Source organism: Lynx rufus, unplaced genomic scaffold (assembly GCF_022079265.1).
Source record: "Lynx rufus isolate CCGP_SWC_20201006 ecotype Redwood Valley unplaced genomic scaffold, mLynRuf1.p SCAF_9, whole genome shotgun sequence".
NCBI lineage: Eukaryota > Metazoa > Chordata > Mammalia > Carnivora > Felidae > Lynx > Lynx rufus.
Window position 1 is genome coordinate 45,818,461 of NW_025814897.1, and position 24,947 is coordinate 45,843,407.

At 34.6% G+C, this 24,947-nt stretch overlaps 1 protein-coding gene across 1 annotated transcript in view; it reads right to left on the reverse strand.

The window, feature by feature from the left end:
• Positions 1 to 24,947, reverse strand: part of TMEM135 (transmembrane protein 135) — a 267,526-nt gene that overhangs the window by 86,151 nt on the left and 156,428 nt on the right. Inside the window, exon 6 of the mRNA XM_047071520.1 lies at positions 5,553 to 5,599. Coding sequence (XP_046927476.1) covers positions 5,553 to 5,599 — 47 coding nt within the window. The remainder of the gene's footprint in view (positions 1 to 5,552; positions 5,600 to 24,947) is intronic.

Consider the following 24,947-nt stretch of genomic DNA (forward strand, 5'->3'; position numbering starts at 1 on the left):
AAAAAATTTCCCAACTTTCTCAAAAAAAAATTGACAAATCTAACTATATATATTTAGAGTGAACATCATGTAACACAGTCTACTCTTCCAACTCAACAAGAAAAACTTCTCCAGCAGTTTACCACTTCCCACTAAGTTGCTAGAGCAAATAAACAATTTTTAGCCCTTATCTTTTTTTTTTTTTAATTTTTTTTTTCAACGTTTATTTATTTTTGGGACAGAGAGAGACAGAGCATGAACGGGGGGAGGGGCAGAGAGAGAGGGAGACACAGAATCGGAAACAGGCTCCTGGCTCCGAGCCATCAGCCCAGAGCCTGACGCGGGGCTCGAACTCACGGACCGCGAGATCGTGACCTGGCTGAAGTCGGACGCTTAACCGACTGCGCCACCCAGGCGCCCCAGCCCTTATCTTAAAGAATATATTTATAGTATTAACACTAAAAATAATGCCCTCATTCTTGAAATCCTCCATTTTAACTAACATTCTTTCATAGTTTAAAAACAATAATGCTGACTGGGAACTCTACTTCTGCTAAAGTAATAATCACGGTGCTAGGTGCTCACATGTATTAGCTTGGCAGTTTTCTCACTGCTATTGTTACCCATTAATGGTTCAATGCAGCTTCTTAAATAAATAAAATAAATTAGAATAAAAAAGATCCAAGTGTATTCAATGCAGTAAGGCTAAGTATTATTCTGGAAAACTTACATGTGTGTGTGTATTCACAACATACAATTTAGCTCTTATTTGGGGTCATATTCAAAAAAGTCTGAAAGACACTGTGTCTAATTTATTCACCAGAACCCTACCAGTGAGGTCCATATAATTTACACTTTTTAATAAAGAAAAAACTAAGTATACAAAAGTTGTATAATTTGTCTGTAGTCAACCAGTTGGTGTGACATTCCAGAATAGCCTCTGTTTATCTCCTGATCTCCAAATACCCAAATGGTATCTATATTTCTCTATGCAAATATCTTAAAACACACTCCAATCTCAGAATTTAAAAAAAACTGTACTCAATTTCCACACGTTTCTCATTTGCTAATTTCCAGTGTTTCACTCTTCATCATCCAAGCATCAATCCTCATATCTTAGATACAACCACTCTTCACCATGTCATTACCACAATAACCTTCAGTCATGACCCACCCTTTCTTTCTAGAATAACTGCAAGAGTATCCCACCATTACCTGTCATTATGCTCCCTCCAAGCCTCCAATTCACTCTCTGCTTTGCTGGAAGAAATCTCTTCAAAATATAAATCTAGGGGTGCCTGGATGGCTCAGTCAGTTAAGTGTGCAACTTTGGTTTCAGCTCAGGTCATGATCTCACGGTTTGTGAGTTCAAGCCCCGCATAGGGCTCTCTGCTGTCAGTGCAGAGCCACTTCAGATCTTCTGTCCCCCTCTCTCTCTGTCCCCCCACCTCAAAATTAAATACACATTAAAAAAATGTTTTTAATATATATAAACGTAATTATTTAGGGCAAACTCTCCTAACTCTACAGTCAAACTGTAAAGTTCAAATGCAATACATAATTTCCTAGAATGGATTTTTGTGTACTTTGGGCAGTACTTTAAAAAATAGAACCTAATTGATATTTAAAGGACTTTTATTAAAATCAATAATGGTTGAAAGACCCAGATCAAAAGCTGTTTACTTGCTGTTAAAGTTACTTCAAAGAGAATAGGTTACGTTTACATAAGGATAGTTTCAGGAACAATCACAAATGTCTTTCACTCAAAAATTGCAGATAGCTAATAAAATATGCCATTTTCCTAAAAACAAAATACATCCATATCTTGAGACTAATGAAAGGGTTTATTATTTGTACCTTCACAGAGAGTTGACTAGAATTCATCAAATGGCAGGCATCAATGCTGTTTCTAAATAACGTTTCAAACACAAAAACAATAAACTTTAATTTGTGCTGGTTTCTTTTTTTTTTTAATTTTATTTATTTATTTTGAGAGAGACAGACAGTGCAAGCAGCGTAGGGGAAGGGAGAGAGGGGGAGAGAGAGAATTCCAAGCAGGCTCTGCACTACCAGCGCAGAGCCCGATGGCTAAAATTCACAAAACCATGAGACCATGACCTGAGCCAAACACACCCCTGAGTTGGTTTCTAAATAAAAATGCAATGCTTTTCAATGTTTATAGCAGATTAAGATATGTCTACTGTGAATCAGTCATACACAGTCTGTAGATTATCTGCTATGACAACACTTCTGAGCCCTTCAATCTACACGTTTAAACAAACTGTTGGATTTGTTGCTTCGCAAAGACAGGTGAAAAGAATTTCTAGCTAAGTACTCACTAGGATGTGATCAGAGTTGTCAAAATATGCTTTATGATACTATTTTAAATTAAATTCTTTAAAGAAAAGTGAAGCTGAATCATTTTATTTTTCTAAACTATGTGTTCTTCATACACAGATATTTAGTGTTGAAAATAAAACCAATCAAATAAATTGTTTAAAAGTGTAGCATGCATCATTGTTTTTTTGAGCAGGATTAAGTGTAATAGTTTTCGCATGATTTTTGCGTTGTTGTTGATTCTTCCCTTTGCTTTTCAGTTAAAACAAAAAATAAGAGCTAATGATTCAAAAGAAACTCATTTCTTTTCTCCACATGACTATTGGAAAGATCCTAATCAAGCCTGAATCAACAACTATAATAAATCCTTGACTTAAAAAAATAATAATAATAACAAGTTGCTTTACTCACAAATACAGGTTTGTAAATTGAAAAAAAAAGTGCTTTACAGGTATACATGAGACAAAATATTCTACCAAGTTTTCAACCAGGACTTCTGCTTCATAGTGATAGGCATTTTTCTGAGGCAAAGTTATGACAACATGCAAAATAATAAGACGATTGAACAAAGGAGGCAGAATCATTATGAAGAATGCCCACTAGGGTTGTACAGAGAGACTTCTTTCAAAACATCTTCAAAATATTGTACCCCAGTTCCTAACAGAATTAATTTCTGGTACACAGACTGAAAATCAAGATCGCCATGTATGAGAAAATGCGTGTAAAAAAAAAACCAAAACTACCTCTTAAAAAAAAACAAAAGAGCTATTCAAAAGTAAGATACTTTCATTACACATTTAAATAGCCATAATTTCAAAACTAAGAACACTGGTTTGTTTTTTAAGTAAATTCATACAATAACCATCACATCCTATATGTCATTTTTAGAAAAATACTTATAGAACTATTCCTCAAGTTCCTTCTCTAAATAAATAAAACTGGCACATTTTTCTCTCTATTGAGAAAAAATCTATTTCTATTTCCCTTTTTCCCATTTAGAGGCTAGGATAAAAAGACAAGTTGATTAATTTCTAACAAAATGTTTCCCTTATCCTCTCTTTTCCAAAGGAAGTTACTATGAATGGGGGCCGAGGAACAATATCATTTGATATTTATCTAATTTTACACAAGTAAAATTAAAATTTTAATAAATGGAAAAATGTGACCTCAAATATCCGTACCATACACCTGAATTTTAAGAATAGAATATTCTAATGCAATTAGACTCACTAACTCCTATGTACAATATTGTTTGTTCATTGCAAACACATGCCGGAATTCAGCCAAACATGTAGCAGTGTTTTGTTTGAGTGTAGTACTTTATAAATGGGTTTTTTTTTTGCCATTTGCCAAACCTCTTTTGTTGAGTTATTCAAACTAACTTCTGCCAAGAACACTAGGAATTTGGTGATAGTGCTTCTTTTAGGAGAAAACAACCCCTTTCCTCAGAAAACGGAAAATGTTTATCTTGGCACTAAAACCTTGTATTGAGCCTTCTGGAAAGTATTTTAAATTGTTGTTTTTAACCTAGACTTTGTGACTGAAACAGGAAAAGGTTTCATAGCTCTACACCAAAATACATATTTATAGGGCTGATTTTCTTTCTACACCAAAAATACTACGTTGATGGCAGCAATTTTCAAGCACAATTTCCTAGGACCATGCTAAAGTTTGGGCATTATCACTATATTCAACATACAACTTGTTTTTAAATCTCAAAACTAATGACTAAGAAATGATAAATGATGATCAAATATGCTATCCTTAGGTGTCATATTGGGAAGGATTGTTGCATTTAACTATGTTCTTTTAGGAATTATCACAAAAGGAAAATTTACTTGATATTGTACTTTCCTCCTGTGGATGTCAACAAAAGAAAGGTTTCTACGTTTTCAGCTTTTTTATATTTTTCCCACTAAGTATGCTTTATCTTCAGACTAGATGAACATAAAGATCAACAATGTGAACTTTTTGCAATATTGTCCTACTAATAATCTGAATACAATATGAAGTTTTGGAAAATTGATGCAATGATACAGTCTTTGTCCTTAACACCCCTACCTCGCCCCTAACAGTTCAAACAATTCCACAAAGACCTCTAGAGAGCTGCAATGATTTTTCAGTCACTAATAACCAACAAAAAATAATATGCACTCATTACCAATCCTTTGCAAATCAAGCCACCCTAGCCTGAAATTTGATCCATTTTTTTCCCTTCTATGGGCCTGGCTGTCCCTTTACAAGAGTAACAGCAGCAGTATCACTTTATAATGCATGTAAAATAGCTGATAAAGTGAAAATAAGTTAAAATCATATCATTGTGCTTATCAAATATTTATTAGGGTGTTCTGGAAGAAAATTGTTTTAAAATTCTGGTATGGTTAAATTGTCTTATTTAAAGGTATCTACAAAATATATCTTATTAAAACATGTAACTGCCTTTGTTAATCAAATACAAATTATATTTTAAAAGTTTGGTCCTTCCTGCTGTGATTGAATTCTGCCTATATCCAGAAAAATCATGAAAAAGTGTCTTCAAATTAGTGGAATAAGAGTGAGATAAATGGAAATTACTGGTATCACTGATGGAAATTACTGGTATCACTGACAGAAAGGCTATGAAGGAGTGGACTCTTCCCAGTAAAAATCCCATCCCTGTACTGCTATGGCTATACAGCGATGGTATCCTTTTTATTGGCCTTGAAATCTTGAGCCATCCTAACACTCCTCCACAGGCCTCACAGTTTCAGTGTCAATGAGAAATATAACTCCCACATTACGGACTAACACAATACTTTAAAGACTATGACGAATATGCTAGTTTATCCCCACAGAAAATTTAGATTAAGCTCTACCATCACTTTTCTCTCATCTAAATCTAAAATGCTGACTGTTTTACAAGGAGAGTGAAGAATATCTAAAATCAGGTCCAGAAAAAACAAAAATTCACTTGTCAGAATTTGAGACTATTAATTTACATATTCAGCTTCCCAAGATGAACCTATAAGTAGAAAGTCAAAAAAAAAAAAAAAACAAATCTTCTTTCCCTCCCTCTATTCACTAAGAAGCAGTGATTTATCTCTAACTATTCTAGAGGAAAGAAAAAAAAAATACAACTCATGCCACTTGTGAGAAACGATTATTTAGGGAACAACTTTAGTTATATGGCTGATTCAAAAAACCACAAAGGACCACTATTTTTTTCCATTACAATAAATAGGTATAACAGTACATACCTGAAAAAGAACATGTACATGGCAGCTGTGATGCAGAACAAAAGGACCTACAACAAGGAGAAAATACATTACTTGTAAAAGACCACTGACATCATTTGTGTGTCTTTCTTTTCAAATTTTAATTCCAGTATAGTTAGCACACAGTGTTATATTAGTTTCAGGTGTACAATATAGCAATCAATTCAACACTTCCGTACAACACCCATTGCTCCTTACAAGTGCCTTCCTTAATCCCCATCACCTATTTAACCCATCCCCCCCCACCGACCTCCCCTCTGGTAACCATCAGTTTGTTCTCTCTAGTTAAGAGTCTGTTTCTTGATTTGTCTCCCTCTCTCTCTTGTTTCCCTTTACTCGTTTGTTTTGGTTGTTTTTCTTTTGTTTTGTTTTTTAAATTCCACATGTGAGTAAAATTATATGGTATTTGTCTTTCTCTGACTGACTTATTTCGCTTACCATAATGCTCTCTAGCTCTATCCATGCCATTGCATCATTTGTATGTTATGAAGGCAAAATTCTCACTATTAAATCTTGTGCCTGAAACAATTTAAAGATGTGCACAACTAGTCATGCATGTACCACATTCCCTGTCTTTCAAATAAACCATGTTAAGGCAATAATGAGTCTGTTCACACACACAAACACAAATGAAATTATACACATTGTACAATAGGTATATATATTACAACATGTATATGTGTATATAGACTGGGTAGAAAGGTAACATGGTTCAAGAGGAACGATGAATTTTTTTAATTATCTGTAAGAATGCCTGAAGAAGCATAAGTAACTTAAGAACAAAGACATTTGTTCATTTATATAATGAAGTCAGCAAATAAATCATAAAACTTATTAACTATTATACCAAGATGACCAGATTTGTATTCAAATGTAAAAAATGTTTCAGTGGTCAGCCAATTCTAATCAATAAGAAAAACTCCTAAAATTATAATCATCCTTTGTGGGATACAGACTAGCTGTAAAACAAAATTCCTCTAAAAGCAGGCATCCGAACACAATAAATCTAAATTTAAAAAGCTCCTCTCAAACACAACATAATAAGGTGTATGTGGAAAGAATCCAGAATCCAAGTCCTGACCAAAAGCTTAGTTATGCCAACAAAGTGGATCTCCGTAAGGTGTTTTAAATCACTGAAAAACAAGTTGTAAAAATGTGTTCTTGTGTTAACAGTATAAACTAAAACATGATTGTCAATGGCCTCACATCACAGATAAATGACAAACGAGCAATCTTTAACTGTAAAAGGCTTACCACAAAGTACAACAAAAATGAATATAGGACAAAATAGTGTTTTGGTACTTCCAACACAATTTCTAGTCAACTAAGAAAAGCATAGTAGTTTTGCTATTACAGTTAAGCTTGACAGGTTTGCCACCTTGGCTTAAGATAAGCATTATAAACATAATCTGAATGGCTTAGAGATCTATAAACCCAAGACCCAAAAGAAAATAGGTATCATTTACTACAAAACAAATATTTCTATTATTATATAGAAAACACATAACATCTCCTTCTCTATATAAAATATATAAAATCTCTTTCTAATAAACACACACAAAATCTTCTGTCCTCTCTCCTTCCTTTCCTCTTTCTCTTTTCCGTTGCCTTAAAAAATACCCTATCAATGATATGTAAGGTGTATATCACTGTTTTTGTAAACATAACATAAAGTGTATGGAATAACTTTCAATTACTGATTAACCAAAACCAATTAAAAATTAAAGTTCAAGTGAGTTTGTGTACTGGCTGTAATTTGCCAGCCAATGACCCAGATCATGAAACTCAATTTTTAGTTCCCTATCATTCTATACCCTTTGGGCAAAGCCTTAGTTCCCAGATGTTCAAGGTTTCATTCTTTCCCTGAGCTAGTCATTTTTCCCCCTTGCAAACCTACTCACAAACCTCTCTAGAAGTGTCCCACAAATCTTTTCCATACCCTCCACCTTTCTCTAAGGAAAATTTCTTTAGTCACTTTCTCTTAAAATGTTGCTATGCTCTATCCTAATGTTCTAAACCTATCGATGCTCATGTTAAACTAACATTTATCTTTGCAAATAATACACCTGAAAATGGGAAAAAGTACAATGTTAAAGATCTCAAGCTCTGGAATACAGCAGATCTGGGTTTGAGTCTAGTTGTATGTGACTTTCAATGCCTTATATAATTTCCCCTAAGACATAGATCTCTTGTCTATAAAGTGAGAATTGGAGTTCACTTTTTTATACAGTAGAGATTCAAGAGATAAAAATCTATACAAGCAGCGGGGGGGGGGAGGGGGGACCTAAAGGATATTAATGTACAATAGATCAATTCATTTAACAGATATTTACTGAATGCCTACTATGTTCCAGAAACTGTTCTAGAACCTACAACAGTACACAAAATGGGCAAAGTCCTTACCCTAATGAAAATTATCTTTTAGTCAGGTGAAAGAAGATATTAAAAGAAAATACTATGTTAAATAGTGATAGCAGTTTGGGAGAAAAACAAAGCAGGATAAGGAAATAAAGTGCAGGAGAATAGGGGTCGTGGTTTTATACAAAGTGGTCAAGGAAGCCAAGACTTAGTAGAGAGAGTGAGGAGATAAGGAATAAGCAAGGGGACTGTATCAACAGAACCACTGGAAAGATTCTGATTTTTATTATGAAAGGTATTCAGTACTGTGTTAATTAAAGGTGCTAAAGAAAAGATTTAATTTTTAGTGATGTAGTGTTTTCAAAGTTTTTTAAATTAATTGTGCTAATTTATTAAACATGGTGTCTTCAAAAAAATGCTTTTCCAAATAAATGACAATCTGCAGTTAAATAAGGAAGAATATTTTCTGTTCTTCAAAATTCAGAATTTGAAGGCAAAAGGAACTTAGATAAACCTCTATGTTTTTTTGTTTTCATATCAGGAAACTAATGTCCTGAGAAGTTAAGTGATACATCCATGCTTACCCCAATAGCTGTATTTTGCATTTCCTTCATTAAACAAATATTGGTCAAATGAGTCACTCTAGAGCTGCTCTATACAGAGAATATTTAAATACAATTTAGACCCTCAAGACACTTACAGATAATGACTGCTCCATTGTCCAAATCTGTAGCTGCTGTTCACATGTGGCTAGTTAAATTTTTAATACCTTTACTGAAGTAAAATTAACATATTAAAGTACACAATTTTGTAAGTCTTGACATAGGTATATATACCTATAAAATCATCATCATAATCAAGATAACAAACACATCCATCACATCCAAAAAGTTCTTAACCTCATTCCCTTATTATCATCTTCATATCTGCAGAATCTATAGTAATGTCACCTCTTTCATTCCCAGTATTTGTAGTTTGTATCTTATTTTCTTGATCAGTCTGGATACAGATATAGTAACTGCACTGATTTTATCAAAGAACAAACTTTTGGTTTAATTAATCTTCTCTGATGTTTTTCTGTTTTCTATTTCATTGACTTCAATTTGATCTTTATTAGTTCCTTTTTCTGTTTGCTTTAGATTTCATTTGCTTTTGTTTTCCTATTTTCTTAAAGACAGAAATTTAGGCCATTGATCTAAATTTTTTTTCTTTTTTTAATATCAGTATATAATGCCAAAATACCTGTTGTACATGTATTCTGATAATTTTGATAAGTTTGTTATTCATTTTTGTTTATTTAGAATACTTCTCTTAATGTATTTATCTATTAACTTATTTATTTGCAAGGGGTGGGGAGAGAGGGAAAGAGAGAATCCCAAACAGGCTCCATGCTGTCAGTACAGAGCCTGATGCAGGACTCAATCTCACAAACTGTAAGATCATAACCTGAGATGAAATCAAGAGCTCAACGGACTGAGCCACCCAGGCACCCCAATTCAGAATACTTTCTAATTCTGCTTTTGCTTACTGCTTGTAATCCATGACTTAATTAGAAGTATGTTAGTTCCCAAATATTTGGGGATTTTCAGTGACTTTTCTGTTGTTAATGACTTACTTGATTCTATTATGGTCAGAAAGTACTTTATATGACTTGATTATTTCCAAATTTATCAGGACTTATTTTACGTTCCAGAACACATCAGAATATGTTCCATATATTTGGTAAATACCCATGTGTATTTTATTTATTTTTTTAAAGTTTATTTTCTTCTTTAGTGATCTCTATACCCAACATGGGGCTTGAACTCCCAATGCTGAAATCAAGAGTCAGACAGAGCCAGCCAGGTGCCCCTCCAACCATGTGCATTTGAAAAGAATGTGCATTCTACTTTTGCTGGGAAGAGAGTATCAATTAGGTCAAGCTGGTTGATGGTGTAGTTCAAATCTTCTGTATCCTTATTGGATAAAGGGCTAGTATCCAAAATTTATAAAGAACTAACCAAACTCCGCACCTGAACAACAAATAATCCAGTGAAGAAATGAGCAGAAGACATGGACACTTTACCAAAGACAATCAGATGGCCAACAGACACATGAAATGATGCTCAACATCACTCATCATCAGGGAAATACAAATCAAAGACACTCAGATACCACCTCACACTGGTCAGAGTGGCTAAAATGAACAAATGAGATTATAGATGCTGGCGAAGATGTGGAGGAACGGGAACCCTCTTGCACTGTTGGTGGGAATGCAAACCAGTGCAGCTGCTCTGGAAAACCGTGTGGAGGTTCCTAAAAAATTAAAAATAGATCTACCCTATGACCCAGCAATAGCACTGCTAGGAATTTACCCAAGGGATACAGGAGTGCTGATGCATAGGGGCACTTGTACCCCAGTGTTTATAGCAGCACTTTCAACAACAGCCAAATTATGGGAAGAGCCTAAATGTCCATCAACTGATGAATGGATAAGGAAGATGTGGTTTATATAAACAATGGAATACTACTTGGCAATGAGAAGGAATGAAATCATGCCATCTGCAGCAATGTGGATGGAACTGGAGGGTATTATGCTAGGTAAAATAAGTCAGTCAGAGAAAGACAAATACCGTATGTTTTCACTTATATGTGGATCTTGAGAAACTTAACAGAAGACCATGGGGGAAGGGAGGAGGAAAAAAGTTACAAATAGAGAGGGAGGGAGGCAAACCATAAGAGACTCTTAAATACAGAGAACAAACAGAGGGTTGATGGGGGGTGAGGGAGAGGGAAAAGTGGGTGATGGGCATTGAGGAGGGCACTTGGGATGAGCACTGGGTGTTGTATGGAAGACAATTTGAAAATAAATTATATTTTTAAAAAATCTTCTGTATCCTTAATGATTTGTCTACTTGTTCAATCATTGAGAGAAGTTATCAAAATGTCCTGCTGTAATTGTTGAAGTTGTCTCCACAATCTCTCCTTGCAATTCTATCACTTTTTCCTCAGTGTATTCTGAAGCTGTTTTTAGGAACATAAATGTTTAGCATTATGTCTACTTTATCATGATGAAATTACCTTCTTTATCTCTGATAATATTCCTTTGCTCTGAAATCTATTTTATCTGACAGTAACTCCAGATTTCTTTTAGTACTATTATCCATATTTTTACTTTTAACTGATGGAGTCTTTATATTAAAAGTTCATTGTGCATAGGCATCTTGTTGTTTCTTGTTTTCTATTCTATCTGAAAATTCTCCATCTCTTCATTGGCACAGAGTGTTTAACATGACTACTGGTAAGTCGAGAATTAAATCTATCATCTTGGTATTTATTTTTCTATTGTTTCTCATTTGTTTCCTTTTTCCTCCTTTCTACCTTTTCTGGATTGAGTATTTAAAGGACTCCAATTTTTCTCTTTTGTTGGCTTATTTTAGTGTTTTGTTATTAAGTGTTTGTTTTAGGGTTTACAGTGTAGATCTTTAAACTGATGCAGTCTCCATTCAAGGGATATTATACCACTTAATATATAATACAGAACTTTACAATAATATTCTTCCATTTCTCTTCTCCTGACCTTTGTGCTACTCTTGCCATCTATCATACTTTAACCTATATTATAAAATGGCTATATTTTAACCCTTTTCTTCAGAAATGTAGATCTAAAAATAATTCCTTTGTTTTGAAAGATATTTTTGCAGGGTGTAGTTCTCTAGGTTGATAGACGGTTTCATTTCAGTAGCTGGCTCAACAAATGTCACTCTAATATCTTCTTCCAATTTGATTACCATGTGCCTTGGAGTAGTCTTCTTCATGTTTCTTGTACTAGGGCTTCATTAAATTTCTTGAACCTGTGGGTTTATAATTTTCACCAAATTTGAAAATGTTTTAGCCATAATTACATCAACTGTTTTTTTTTCCCTCCTTTTGACCTTTAGGAGCTCTAATTAACATACAGTAGGTCTCCCGAAGTTGTCCTACAAGTAATGTTCTCTTTACTTTGTAAAAAAAAATTCTCTTTACTCTGTGTTTCATTTTGGGTTGTTTCTACTGTTATGTCTTCAATTTACTAATATTTTCTCCTGCAATGAATGTCGACGCCATTCAGTAAATTTTCCATCTGATGCATTGTAATTATCTCTATAAGTTTGATTTATATTTTTCCCCCTATTTTCCAAGTCTCTAACTTTCTGCAACTATGGAATTCAGATATAACAACTCTTTTTAATGTCCTTGCCTGCTAACTCCAACAGCTTTGTCATTTGGGTTTGGTATTAATTGACAGATTTATCTTCTCATTACAGGTTAAATTTTGTTTCTTCTTATTGCATGCCCAGTAATTCTGACTGGGTATCAGACATTCTGAATTTTACCTTGGTGAGTACTGGATATTTTTGTATTCTCATAAATCTTCTTGTTTGTTCTGGGATACAGTTATTTGGAAACAGTTTGATCATTTAAGGATTTGCTCTTAAGATATTTTAGGAGGGAGTGGAGTAGTGCTCAATTTAGAGCCAATTACTCTCCATTACTGAGATAAGACCTATATGTGTACTTTACCCAATGCCACAAGAATCTCGAGATTTTCCCATCTTTTTTTCCAGAAACAGACACTATTCCTGCTGCTATCTGAATGCCAAGCAATCAAGTAAGGACCTGGAATCCTTTCAAGTTGTTCTTTCCTTGGCCTAGGGCATTTCCCTCAGGTACAGGCCCTAACTGGTAAGCAGCTGAGCACTTTTCTCTCTGGTCTTCTGTTCTGTGAACTCTATCCACCATTGTTTCCTCTCGCTCTCTACTCTGTTTCTTCAACTCAGGAAGTCCTTGACTTTGTCTGAATGCCTCTTCTTTGATCCAAGCCTAGAAACTCTCACAAGCATTAAGCTAGGGTACTCATTGTTTCCCAGCTCTGAGGGCCCTCTGCCCTTCAGTGTCTAATGTCCAGGACCTTGAGATCATTGTTTCATGTGTTTGTTTCATGTGTTGCAATTTGGTTGTTGCAGCTGTAAGAGTAAGTGCTACCTGAATCAACCCATAACTGTTATTTATTACATCAAGGACAGAAGCAGAGTGTGGTTCTTTAAATTTAAATTATTTACAATTAAATAATATTAAAATTCAGTTCCCCATTCACACTAATCATGTTTCATAGAATCCACAGCCACATGTGGTTGTGGATTCTATAACAGACAGGACAGCCACAGAATATCTCCATTACTGCAAAAAATTCTATTAGACATGCCTGGCTAGTGAATGATATTTTCACTGTGAATTGTGGTAATGTTATATAGCACTTAAAATATTCTCTCTTCGGTTGTAAAGTAGACATCTGCATACATCTATTTTTATAGTTTATACTTTTATGTCTAAATCAACACAAAATTTATAGTCCTACCACTTACTTTACTCATTTGTAGAAACAATACAATACCATCTCTTACATATATGTATGGAGTAAATGAAATAACATACATAAAGCCTGAAAGAGTTACTAGTATATCAAACATGCTCAGTAAATAACTACTAACAAGAAATAATTTCTCTGTAATTCTCTTCCATTTCACAACCATTGCACAATACACTTACGAAGGATAAGGAATTTTGCAATTGCTTTTTTCACTTTAATTTTGTAACATTTTTTTAACTCAAAAAGTAATGTAGGGCATGCTACAACATGGATGAACCTCAAAACATTATTTAACTGAAAGAAGCTAGTGACATGTTGTATAATACCATTTATATGAATTCCAGAAAAGACAAATCTATTTACAAAAGTAGAGTTAATGGATGTCTAGAGCTAGGGAAATGAGGGGTGACAGCAACTGTTTGCTCATGGTACAAAGTTTCTTCTGGGTGGGTGATGAAAAGTTTCTAAAATTAGATTGTAGGGATAGATGCAGAACTCTACATACTAAAACTCATGTAATTAACACTTCAAAATGGCAAATTTTATAGCATTTAAATTACATGTCAAAAACACTATTCAAATTGCTTTTTACACAGTAATGCATATACACAATAAAAACAAAACTGCAAACAACAAAAATACAAGGAAACGAAAGTTCCCTCCTATTCCAGATCTCTCATATCCTGTCTGTACATACATCTGTACAGAGACACATATCTAATAAAGTATGTTTTATCCTTTTCTTTTAAATTTTACACACACCCATATGGAAATGCTTACATTTCTTAAAACAGTCTATGAATAGACATTTGGAGTGAAAGGAGCCAGTAAATACTGAATGCCAAAGTACATTTTATAAAAAAGCGCACTTACATCTCGAGGTAAATTCTTAGACCTGAATTCACTACATTAAGGCCTATCAGCATTTTTTATTTTGATGCACTCCCATCAACAGTATTGAGTGTATCTACTTCCTTACACCAGCTATTTCCCTATACCCAGAAAAACTGTTTTATCAAACTTGTTTATCCTTGCCAATCTGATGGATGAAAGAGGTGGTTTCCCATATTATAGTTGCTTTTTCTGTCAGTAAAACTAAGCCTCCCAGATTTATAAACCATTTTGGTTTTTGGTCGATCGGTTTCTTTTTCATATCCTTTGCCTATTTGTGGATTGTTGATCTGTTAGAAACTATTCTTATTTTTTGAAACTGCATATATTTATATAAAAACATAGAATGAATTTCATTATTATCTATTTGCACCAAGAATGGGAGTGGTTAAATAAAAGTAATCATATGAAGGAAATCTCATAATGTACTAAACCAAAAAAACATTTTAAGCCAAGAGTATACACAAAGTATAACAAATGATGTGAAACTCAAGTTCATTCAGCTGAAAAATACTGTTTTTTCTGGAATGCCTTTTTAAGAAGTGATTGTTTTACAATACAGGGCTTCCTGCTATAGAGTTTATAAAACTTCCAAAAAAAAATGTACTATTCCTCTCCTCACTATGTCATGCAGAATTTTATGAAAACTATCCCTTCTCAAAGCTCTAACAAATAAACAGTATCACAATATATGAATACTTTAAAATCCTAAAAACAACCAGAAATATTAAAAATGTGAATATGGCCCAATGTGAATATGTCCTGGAAAAGAGAGCTGTTTTTAACATTTAAGCCTCAAAAATTGTTAAAACACATATCCTGAAGTCATTTTAGAGCATACTACAGACCTGAACAGATGGTGCATTTAAGTATTTCCTACCACAGAGCTCTACTGCTTTTCTTTAACATACTCAATTAAATGTTCTTTGTCCCTGATCACTTCTTCTTGAGTGTATCCAAAGACAATGATGCCCCTTTGCTGCTTAGCCTTCATTACTCATTAAGCCCATTTCCCCCCACCAATCCATTGAGCCTTCTTCTTCCATTATGCAAATAAGTAATGAAATCTCATTTCTGTTTCGGGAAAAGAAGCAACAAGCTTCCCCTTGCCCATGTGGACTTTATTAATATTTTAGCCGTGTATCCAACCCACCCATTCACAAAAATTGATCTGGTGTCTATGTGTTGCTAACACTTTGTGACTTAGCAAGTCAAAAAGAGTGAAAAAGAAGAAAGAACCACAGGTTCTCACCCTCATATTTGCTACACTGCCAGTACACTGGGGAAACAAAATTACATAACACTTGATACCTATTGCCCTTCTGATGTCAGTCCAGGGGGAATGTAGGCATATTAAGAAATCACTCCAATACAATACACTAGGACAGAATATTTACACTTCATCCTACAAGAGATACTCACCAAAACACCTCATTATGTTATTACTGAAATTATTCAACATATTTAGGCAATGCTTTTTTGGCCATCTATATATCTTTCTTAATGTCTGCACCAGAACTTACTTGAAATACAAAGTACCAAAGGACAGAGCCTTTACTTCTCTAATTCCATACATGGATACATTTCTTTACATGTAACCTTTTAATAATGATGTTTGTTTCTATTTATAGAATCCATCTTTCAAAAAAATAAACAGTTCTCCTATTCATACACTATTTAAAAGGCTGAACTTTAGACTCTAAGCATCTTTTCATTTTTTTCACAAACACAAATCACCACATGGTCTCTTGGAGAAACCACTCTTACTGGATGAATGAGTGCATCATAATTTGCAATGTATAGATTTTGACTTTAAATACACAATGTATCATTATCATAATACTGACTGACTTTAAGTAATGCATAATCTTAAACAGCACTATTCCCATGTTAAATAGCTATGTATTGCTTTATAATCTTAAAAAATCTTAGGTAACTAAAATCTCATTTAATATATAGTCCATCTTTATAATCTGTCCCTTTGTTTTAGACTGGCAGTTTTACTTACTGATTTTTTAAAAATTTCCCTCCTTGACAAAACAAATACAGGGACAGTACAAAATACCTTAAGAGGAATTTTAGAGCCACAAATGCCAGACTTGAGGTAAGAAAGAAGTCTTGGGTCTCCAGAGTAAGACTATAAACTTGATCAAATCACTTCCATTTTTTTTTTATTTCTATCTTTTTTTTACTTTAGACAGAGCATACGTGCGTGAGCAGAGGAAAGGGGCAGAGGGAGAGAGAGAATCTCAAGCAGGTCTTGATCCCATGACTATAGGATCATGCATGACCTGAGTCAAAATCAAGAGTCCAACATTCAAATGGACTCAGCCACCCAGGCACCCCAAATCACTTCCACTTTTTAAAACTTAACTTTTTCATCTTTAAAAGAAGTTATATTAATCTCTAGAATTCTTCAGAACTCTAAAATTCTATGATTCCATGTATCAATTTTTTTCACCACAGAACAAAGTTATTTCAAAGCAAACAGTCACTAATACATCATGAGAAAAATCTCAGAATATATGTGTATAATAAGCAAATTAAAGTATTTGCTCTGAGCGGAGTGTAGGAAATTACATGATGTATGACAAAAACTTGGGGCCAGTCTCTTCCTTGCACTGCTCACTATTCTTGATTTATACCTTCAAGGTTAGCAAACAGTCTGGCAACACAATAACCTTGAAATTTTCCAGTTGTAAAAGAGTTAGGTTAGATAGCAGCTGGGAAGTATAGCCTATGTGATATCCTGTCCTTTTATGGTAAGTCAGAAAACTGTACTTGTTTTCCATAAAAATAAAACAATTTAAAGTATACAACTGCGAAAATTTTCAGTACACAGGAACTAATACAATTTATAAGTTAATTCCTTATAACAACAAAATTCTAATTTCTGCTAGCAGATTTTTAAAAAACAAATAGCATTAAACAATTCACTATTTAAAAGACTACAGATAAAGGTTTATACATAGAAACAGTGCTTATAAAAAATTGCTTTAAAACTTAATGGTCAAGTAAAAGCCAAGACATGAATTTATTCACTGAACAATACTCATTGAAAGTATATTCTCAGAACTGGGCTATCAAAACCAATTAGATATTATCATTACATACCCACAATATTTTATTCGCACCTCAATTATGATCAAGTAAAGGAAATAAATGCAGTATACTGGAAGTAAGGTTTGGACACTGACTTATATTTAAAAAGTTAACAAGATACTCAACTGCTTTTTCCACCCCCCATACCCATTTCTCTATTGTATGGTCAATTCACTGGTCATTAAAAGTCATCAAAAATGCACCGGGGCGCCTGGGTGGCTCAGTTGGTTAAGCATCCAACTTCGGCTCAGATCATGATCTCACAGGTTCATGGGTTTGAGCCCTGCATAGGGCCCATTGCTGACAGCTCAGAGCCTGGAACCTGCTTCAGATTCTGTGTCTCCCTCTCTCTCTCTGCCCCCCCCCGCCCCCCCCCCCCCCCGCTCATGCGCGTGCTCTCTCTCTCTCTCTCAAAAATAAGTATTAAAAATTTTTGGGGCGCCTGGGTGGCTCAGTCGGTTGAGCGTCCGACTTCAGCTCAGGTCACGATCTCGTGGTCCGCGAGTTCGAGCCCCGCATCGGGCTCTGGGCTGATGGCTTGGAGCCTGGAGCCTGCTTCCGATTCTGTGTCTCCCTCTCTCTCTGCCCCTCCCCCGTTCATGCTCTGTCGCTCTCTGTCTCAAAAATAAATAAACGTTAAAAAAAAAATTTTTTTTTTAAATTTTTGAAAAAAAAGTCATTAAAAATGTAATTCAAAACAAATAAGAAAAGAGCTAAGTATGAAAAGGAAGCCAAATTAAACCACAGAAGAGCTTAAGATAGAAAGTCAGTAAAGGTAAGTCAAGACAATCAAAAGGACCAGAGAACATGGAGAAAGAAGAAAGTAGAGAAATAAAACAGGTAACAAGCTGCTATGGATTAAAAGTGCCAGGTACTACAAAAGATATTTTTAACATACTGTTGACTTTTAACCCTAACAATAGCTCTTTAAGGTAGGTTTCTATTACTCCCATTTTAAAGATGAGGCAATTGGGCTTGGAAGATAAATTACTCACCTAAAGTTACAGAATATTTAAGTGGTTGAAGACTATTCTGATTTCAAATTCAAGGCTTTCAATTATACTCCTTTGCCTCCAGAAAATATTTTATTCTTATTAATGTTGATTGATTATAGTGCTTCCATGATAAGAATAATCCCCATAATGCTTCCACCAATGTATTATTTTTTTAACCAGTGTCTGTCATTTTTAAAAAAAAGGGAATGAGGGGAAATTTTTTAGAGTTCAATATAATAATAATTAAAATAACGGTGTTGGGGCACCTGGGTGGCTCAGTCGGTTGAGCGTCCAACTACAGCTCAGGTCACGATCTTGGGGTTTGTGAGTTTGGGCCTCGCGTAAGGCTCTGTGCTGACAGCTCAGACTGGAGCCTGCTTCAGATTCTGCGTCTCCCTCTCTCTGACCCTCCCACGCTCATACTCTGTCCGTCTCTCTCAAAAATAAATAAACATTAAAAAAATAATAACAATGTTAACAACATCAATTGCTGATGTTATTGAATGCCTGCTATATGTCACATGCTGTTTTAAGTGCTTGATGTGTATGACCTTACATAATCCTTAAAACAGCCTGCGATATAGGGATTATTATCCCCACTTCAGAGAAGAGGTTTAGGGAGACATACATAGTTACGGGATTGACACAGGTTTAGAAACCAGGTGTGATAACAAAGCCCATGAGCTGTCATGGATTTCTCTCAAAGTTTCCTTTTAAAAGCCTCATTACAGCATTACAGCTTTTATAAGTTTCATTCAAATTAATTATGAAACATCTCTTATTTTCATGGACAGCAGAAAAATAGTAAGTTAAGATACAGTCTCTGTGTAAAAGAATTATTTGCATAATGAGCCAGATTTAAGAAAAGCAAAGATGACAAGAAAATTCCATAATCCTCAAAACTTGTCTAAAATATTTATTCTAGTAAAGAAAAACACATCTAAAAATATTTTTCATTTCCAAAATAAGTAATTTAAATATTACAATAAAAAACTAAAACAACAACAATCAAAACAAAACTCAAAATCCTCCATGTTTATATATTGAGATGAGAAAAAAGTGGCATGAGCCAGTTTTCCAGTATGTTTACATAGCCTATATAAGGGACTATTCTTTGTCCTAACGTGGCCAAACATGTTACTTTTTCATTTGAGAAAAGAACCAAACAACACAAAAAAGCTTACATGTCATTCAGCACATGGAGGAAAAAGATTTTATATGGACACAGAGCAAAGTCGAAGCTGAAAAAATATTGTGTTTTCAGCAGGGCAAAGTAGACAGGTCACCTAAGTGAAACTTCATTATTATAAGTAGACAGTTTGTAGAAGTTTAGTTATTTTCATCCAAATGGTGGTACTCTCCTTAACCTCAAATAAGAACGGGGCTTAGGGTGATATTCTGTTTCTCCCTCAGAGACATTACAAAAATAAATAAATAAAAGCACCCAGATTATTTTAGAGAGCTCATAGCAGGGCTACATATAAACAGCACATAGCAGTATGTAATTCAGATTTCATCATTTTTTAATTTTATAATTTAATATAATTTATTGTCAAGTTAGCTAACATACAGTGTATACAGTTTGCTCTTTGCTTCAGGAGTACATTCTCATGATTCATCACTTACAAGTGACCTCCTTGATGCCCATCACCCATTTTCCTCTCCCCCCACCCCCCAGATTTTTATCATTTGATAAAGGTAAGAAAGACCATTAAACTGAGAGTTATTATTATCCTAACCAAGGTGTCCAGTGAGACAGCACTCACTACCTCACCAAACAAAGCTATGCTGTGGACCAAAGGCCAACAGCTGCCCTCCACCCGGGTTCCAAATGTTTTAGGTGTCCACTGAGAACCAACTCAATCCCAATGCATAACCTCCCACAAAACAGCTATCAACAATAAAGAACAGGATATATAATTTCTTTACTGTTGTTTTAAACACAGCATATGGATAATTTTACTCATGCATTGGTATAATAAAATGTCATTTAGTTTTCCCAAATAGTATACTCCATGCCCATTCTTTGGGCATATGCTTATTCCAGAACTCATTTGAGAAAATCCTTCCTTGATTAGGCATGGCATTGCTCATATCTTAGTTCTCACTATTTCTATCCAGCTGCTAATTGCTCTCTGCATAGGTTCCCACTGACTACCACTTTTTCAGGCAGGAAGGTCCAGAACTGATGGGCTATTTTATGTTGTTTTGTTTTTTCCTAATGAATATTTTTAAAGTCTTACAGCATAATGTAGTCAGCATTACCTCTACCAAAAAAGTGAGGGCGGGGCGGGGCGGGGGGAGTGGTTATAGCTTGTGCTTGAATTCTGAATCAGATAAACTATGGAAGACTTTTCAATCATCTCTTCCAAACTGAATCCACACAAGATTATTCCTTTTGAGCTTCCTATGCTTATTACATCAAGAAAACACAACAGATCAAGGCCTCTCAGTTATGCTGGGTTAACAAATTTTAAGAAACCTTCATTTTCTGTGTTTTTTTTTCCCTTCCCAATCACCAAGACAGATTCAGTACCTAGTTTATCACCAAGAGACACAATGATACTGAAATGTATATTTTTTCAAAATACCTACAAAAGCATCTTAACAGTTTAACAGAAAAGATAATGATAAAAAGACTTTGAAAAAATCACCAATACCTTTTAAAAGTCAACTTTGTTTAATACTTAATGGGTCTAGCAATGGGAAGAAGCTTAAATGCTTATCTGGTCTTGTTACAACAGTAAAAATGATTTAAGAATAAACAGAAATAAAAATCTAGCACAAATGTAAAATGAAGTTTACATCCAGTATTAGCTACTAGTTATGGATTGCAAAATGATTTAAAAAAAAAGAATTAAAGAGTGGATGTTATTTCTATCATGGACATCTCTACTGCATGTGGTCAATCAAGATCTTGTATGAAATTTGTGTATAGGCAGTTTCAAGGATGAATGTGGACCATATGACTTAATACGCAGGCAGGAAGCGTTTGTCTGTCTAAAAGTCAAAACCACATTTTAGGCACTAATACCTGGGAATGTTCATTCGGACTTTTCACCCCTTATAAATACATTACTCTTAACAACATTGACGTCAGTGTTGTGTAGGTATGTATGCATGTATATATATGTGTCTGTGGAAAGACAGACAGAGATAGATAGGTACATAGGTTGCTTTATATTCAACAGTTCAGAATTCTCTTACCAAAGGAGAGTATTCCCTGAACTTTCCAAATAAACTCAAAATAATGTACTGGCAAACCTGAGTACAGGCTATATTTTGAGAAATTTCTACCTTGTTTTTTTTTCTCCCCATCTTACTTGCTCTTTTCATAATGCCTCCACCTAAAAGGACGAGGAGTCTTCAGAATGAAGAGTGCTTTAGTCCCTCAACTATGTTCACAATCTGATAATCATCTACTCCTAAAGAAATTGTCACAAAAGGAAAAATAAGTTTTGTTTTTTCTTCTCAATCCTGAAATGAACAAATAGAACAAAAGGAAAAATAGAACAAAAGGAAAAATAAGTTTTGTTTTTTCTTCTCAATCCTGAAATGAACAAAAGTCTTCTTAAACTTTCTCACAAAAGTATTGTTAATGTTCTCAGTCTTTTCTAGTAGCAATTGGCATAGCTGCAGTTATAACTTACTTCTCTTGCATATTACAAATACATCCATATTAATTTTATTTAAAAATACCCAAAATGTGAATTTATACTTCCTCTAGGTCCTATCCCAAAGAAGTGCCTTCAAAATGCAGATTATTGGACATATAGACATATGGGACATAGATTCATGGTTAGGAACAAAAAACCCATTCATTTAAGTTACAGACTTAGTTATTTCTCTCATCTGACCTGAATTTTTTTGAGGTGGCTATTTTAAAGGTATCTTACAGTTTACAAAGTTACAGCTTTTTCAAAATAAAATTCTGAAAAACAGCATACACAAAGACACCCCTGGCATATTTCTGAAATACCATGTCTGAACACCACTGTTACCTCCAGCCACAAAGTTACAATGAGGTGCACAAGCAGGGTATCAACAGAGCAGAACAACCCAGTACAGGACTGTCATGCTGGGAAGAGGATTAGAAATGAAACAGACTAAGATCCTAAAAAATAAGTCCTTGCAACACCCAAAGCACTTTGAAACTGATATGACATGGGCTTCTCAGTCTTCAAAATTTAATTAGTAACAATAAACCAAACTAATTGGGAGTAGAAGTTCTGAAGAGTATTTCTAAATGTAATTTTCTCAGTGTATTAAATACAGGGCATGGCAAAAATGAGGTATGCATGTATGTCAGCCAAAATTTTCACATGGAAATTCTGTCTATAACAACAAATAGTCTGATTAATATTTTAATAGAAAAGGCCCCTAAGGAAAGCAGGTGGTTCCTGGTACACACAGTCTCAGTGTCTGAGCTATCTTAAGTGTACATTCTTTCATCTTAATCAAGCTAGGAGCCAAAGTATAAACTGACATTTGTGGAAGCATGATTTCATTATTATGAAAATGAAAAAGGGTACAATGACCAGTTTTCAAATGAAACCTAAACATTAAAATATCCGTAATTACACTGCTTCAAAAATTTCATTAGAAATAAGACATTCATATATATTGAGACCTAGCTGAGCAAAAAATAAATTCTTCAATTAAATATACTCAGTATTTAGTAGTGAGCATAGTATGAATGACTGAAGAAAACTTTCCCCATTATCTCTAACAATAAGGTGACATTTGTATTTCACTTTGGATTACTAAGTCACCAAAATAAAGATTAAAGCACTTTATTTATATAAACTAAATTTCAACACAAAACTACTGCATGATTCCATTTCTGTACACATATGTAAATAAAAATGATGGTCACCTAACCTTCAAAAGTTAAGTGGTCTCCTGGGGGCACCTGGGTGGCTCAGTCCATTAAGCATACGACTTTGATTTCAGCTCTGGTCATGATCTCACAGTTGTGGGACTGGGCTCTGTACTGGGCATGCAGACTACTTAAGATTCTCAGTCTCTCTCTCTCTCTCCCTCTCCTTCTGCCCTTCTCCCATATGTACACACACAACATACACATGAACAATAAATAAATAAATAAATAAATAAATAAATAAATAAATAAATAAATAACAGTGAGTTCTTTAGGGAAAAAAAGGTTAAGTGATCTCTATCTCAGTGACTGTAGATCATTCTTAGTATTCATAATTTCCAGTACTCAAATTGCTTTCATTGATACTTTAATCTCGGTTGGTAGCTCTAATTAGCTTCATATAAATATTTGAAATATTTCTAATGTCTTATTTGAATTTTTATTTAAATCATTTGGAATAGATATTAGACAAGAATCACATTATCTTGCTTTAATAAACTATTCATATATAATCTGTGTGAATGACAACTTGCAAATTTTACAGCCCTGTGAGTAGATTCCTGGCCATCTTGGACAGCAGAATCACCAGGAATCACCAGGGGAGAAAAAGAAATTCAGACATTATTACCAATTAAGGAAAGAACACTAAATCAAGGGATAGGCATATTCATTTTCCTATTATCTACGTAATAGAGAGCAAACTGAAGAAATAGGGCCTAAGGGAGCAAAGTTCTATGAGATCAAGAGTCATTAGAGAGGACAGGCCCAGAAGGATGGACAGAGGCAGCAGACCTTCAAGAGCATGAGAGCAATGGAATTTACAATGTGATGGGCAAGGCAAGAAACTGTTGAAAATAATTGTTTCCTACTTTACACCTGTGCCTAAGGCCAGCATCAGTTGCCTTACACTAGTCTAAACAATAAATTAAATAAATAAATAAATAAATAAATAAATAAATAAATAAATGTCAAATGGTCCACCATCTAAATCACTCACTATGCCAAATCCCTAGAACCAAATCCCAGAGTTTGTCACCCTTGGCACTAGTGACAATTCTTTGTTGTTAGGGGTTGTGAAGTGCGAGGCTGTCCCGTGCACTGTGGATGTCTAGCAACATCTCTAGCCATCTCATGGCACCCCCAATACCAGCGAGGGCAACCAAAAATGTCTCTACACATTACCAAGTATCTCTTGGAGGATGTACAAAATTGCCCCCAGCTGGAATCACTGACCTAGAGGAAGCCTACAGATTTTTTTACTTGGACCACTCATATAATCAAACACTGACAAAACCCTGTGAACTATCTAATATAACCCCTTCTCTGCTATATGACTCCCTTCTTTTTTTTTTTTTTAATTTTTTTTTTCAACGTTTTATTTATTTTTGGGACAGAGAGAGACAGAGCATGAACGGGGGAGGGGCAGAGAGAGAGGGAGACACAGAATCGGAAACAGGCTCCAGGCTCTGAGCCATCAGCCCAGAGCCCGACGCAGGGCTCGAACTCACGGACCGCGAGATCGTGACCTGGCTGAAGTCGGACGCTTAACCGACTGCGCCACCCAGGCGCCCCTATATGACTCCCTTCTGTGATGACCATAAAAGGTCACTATATAGCTTTTGCTTAAAAATCTCCTAGAATGAAAAACTCTCAACTTTAACAGGCAACCAAATCCATCTTTCAGATACTTATATTTCAAAATTCTTCCTCATCAATGCACTAAAATCTGTGTTCTCTAAATTATGCTTGTAATTTCTAGTTCA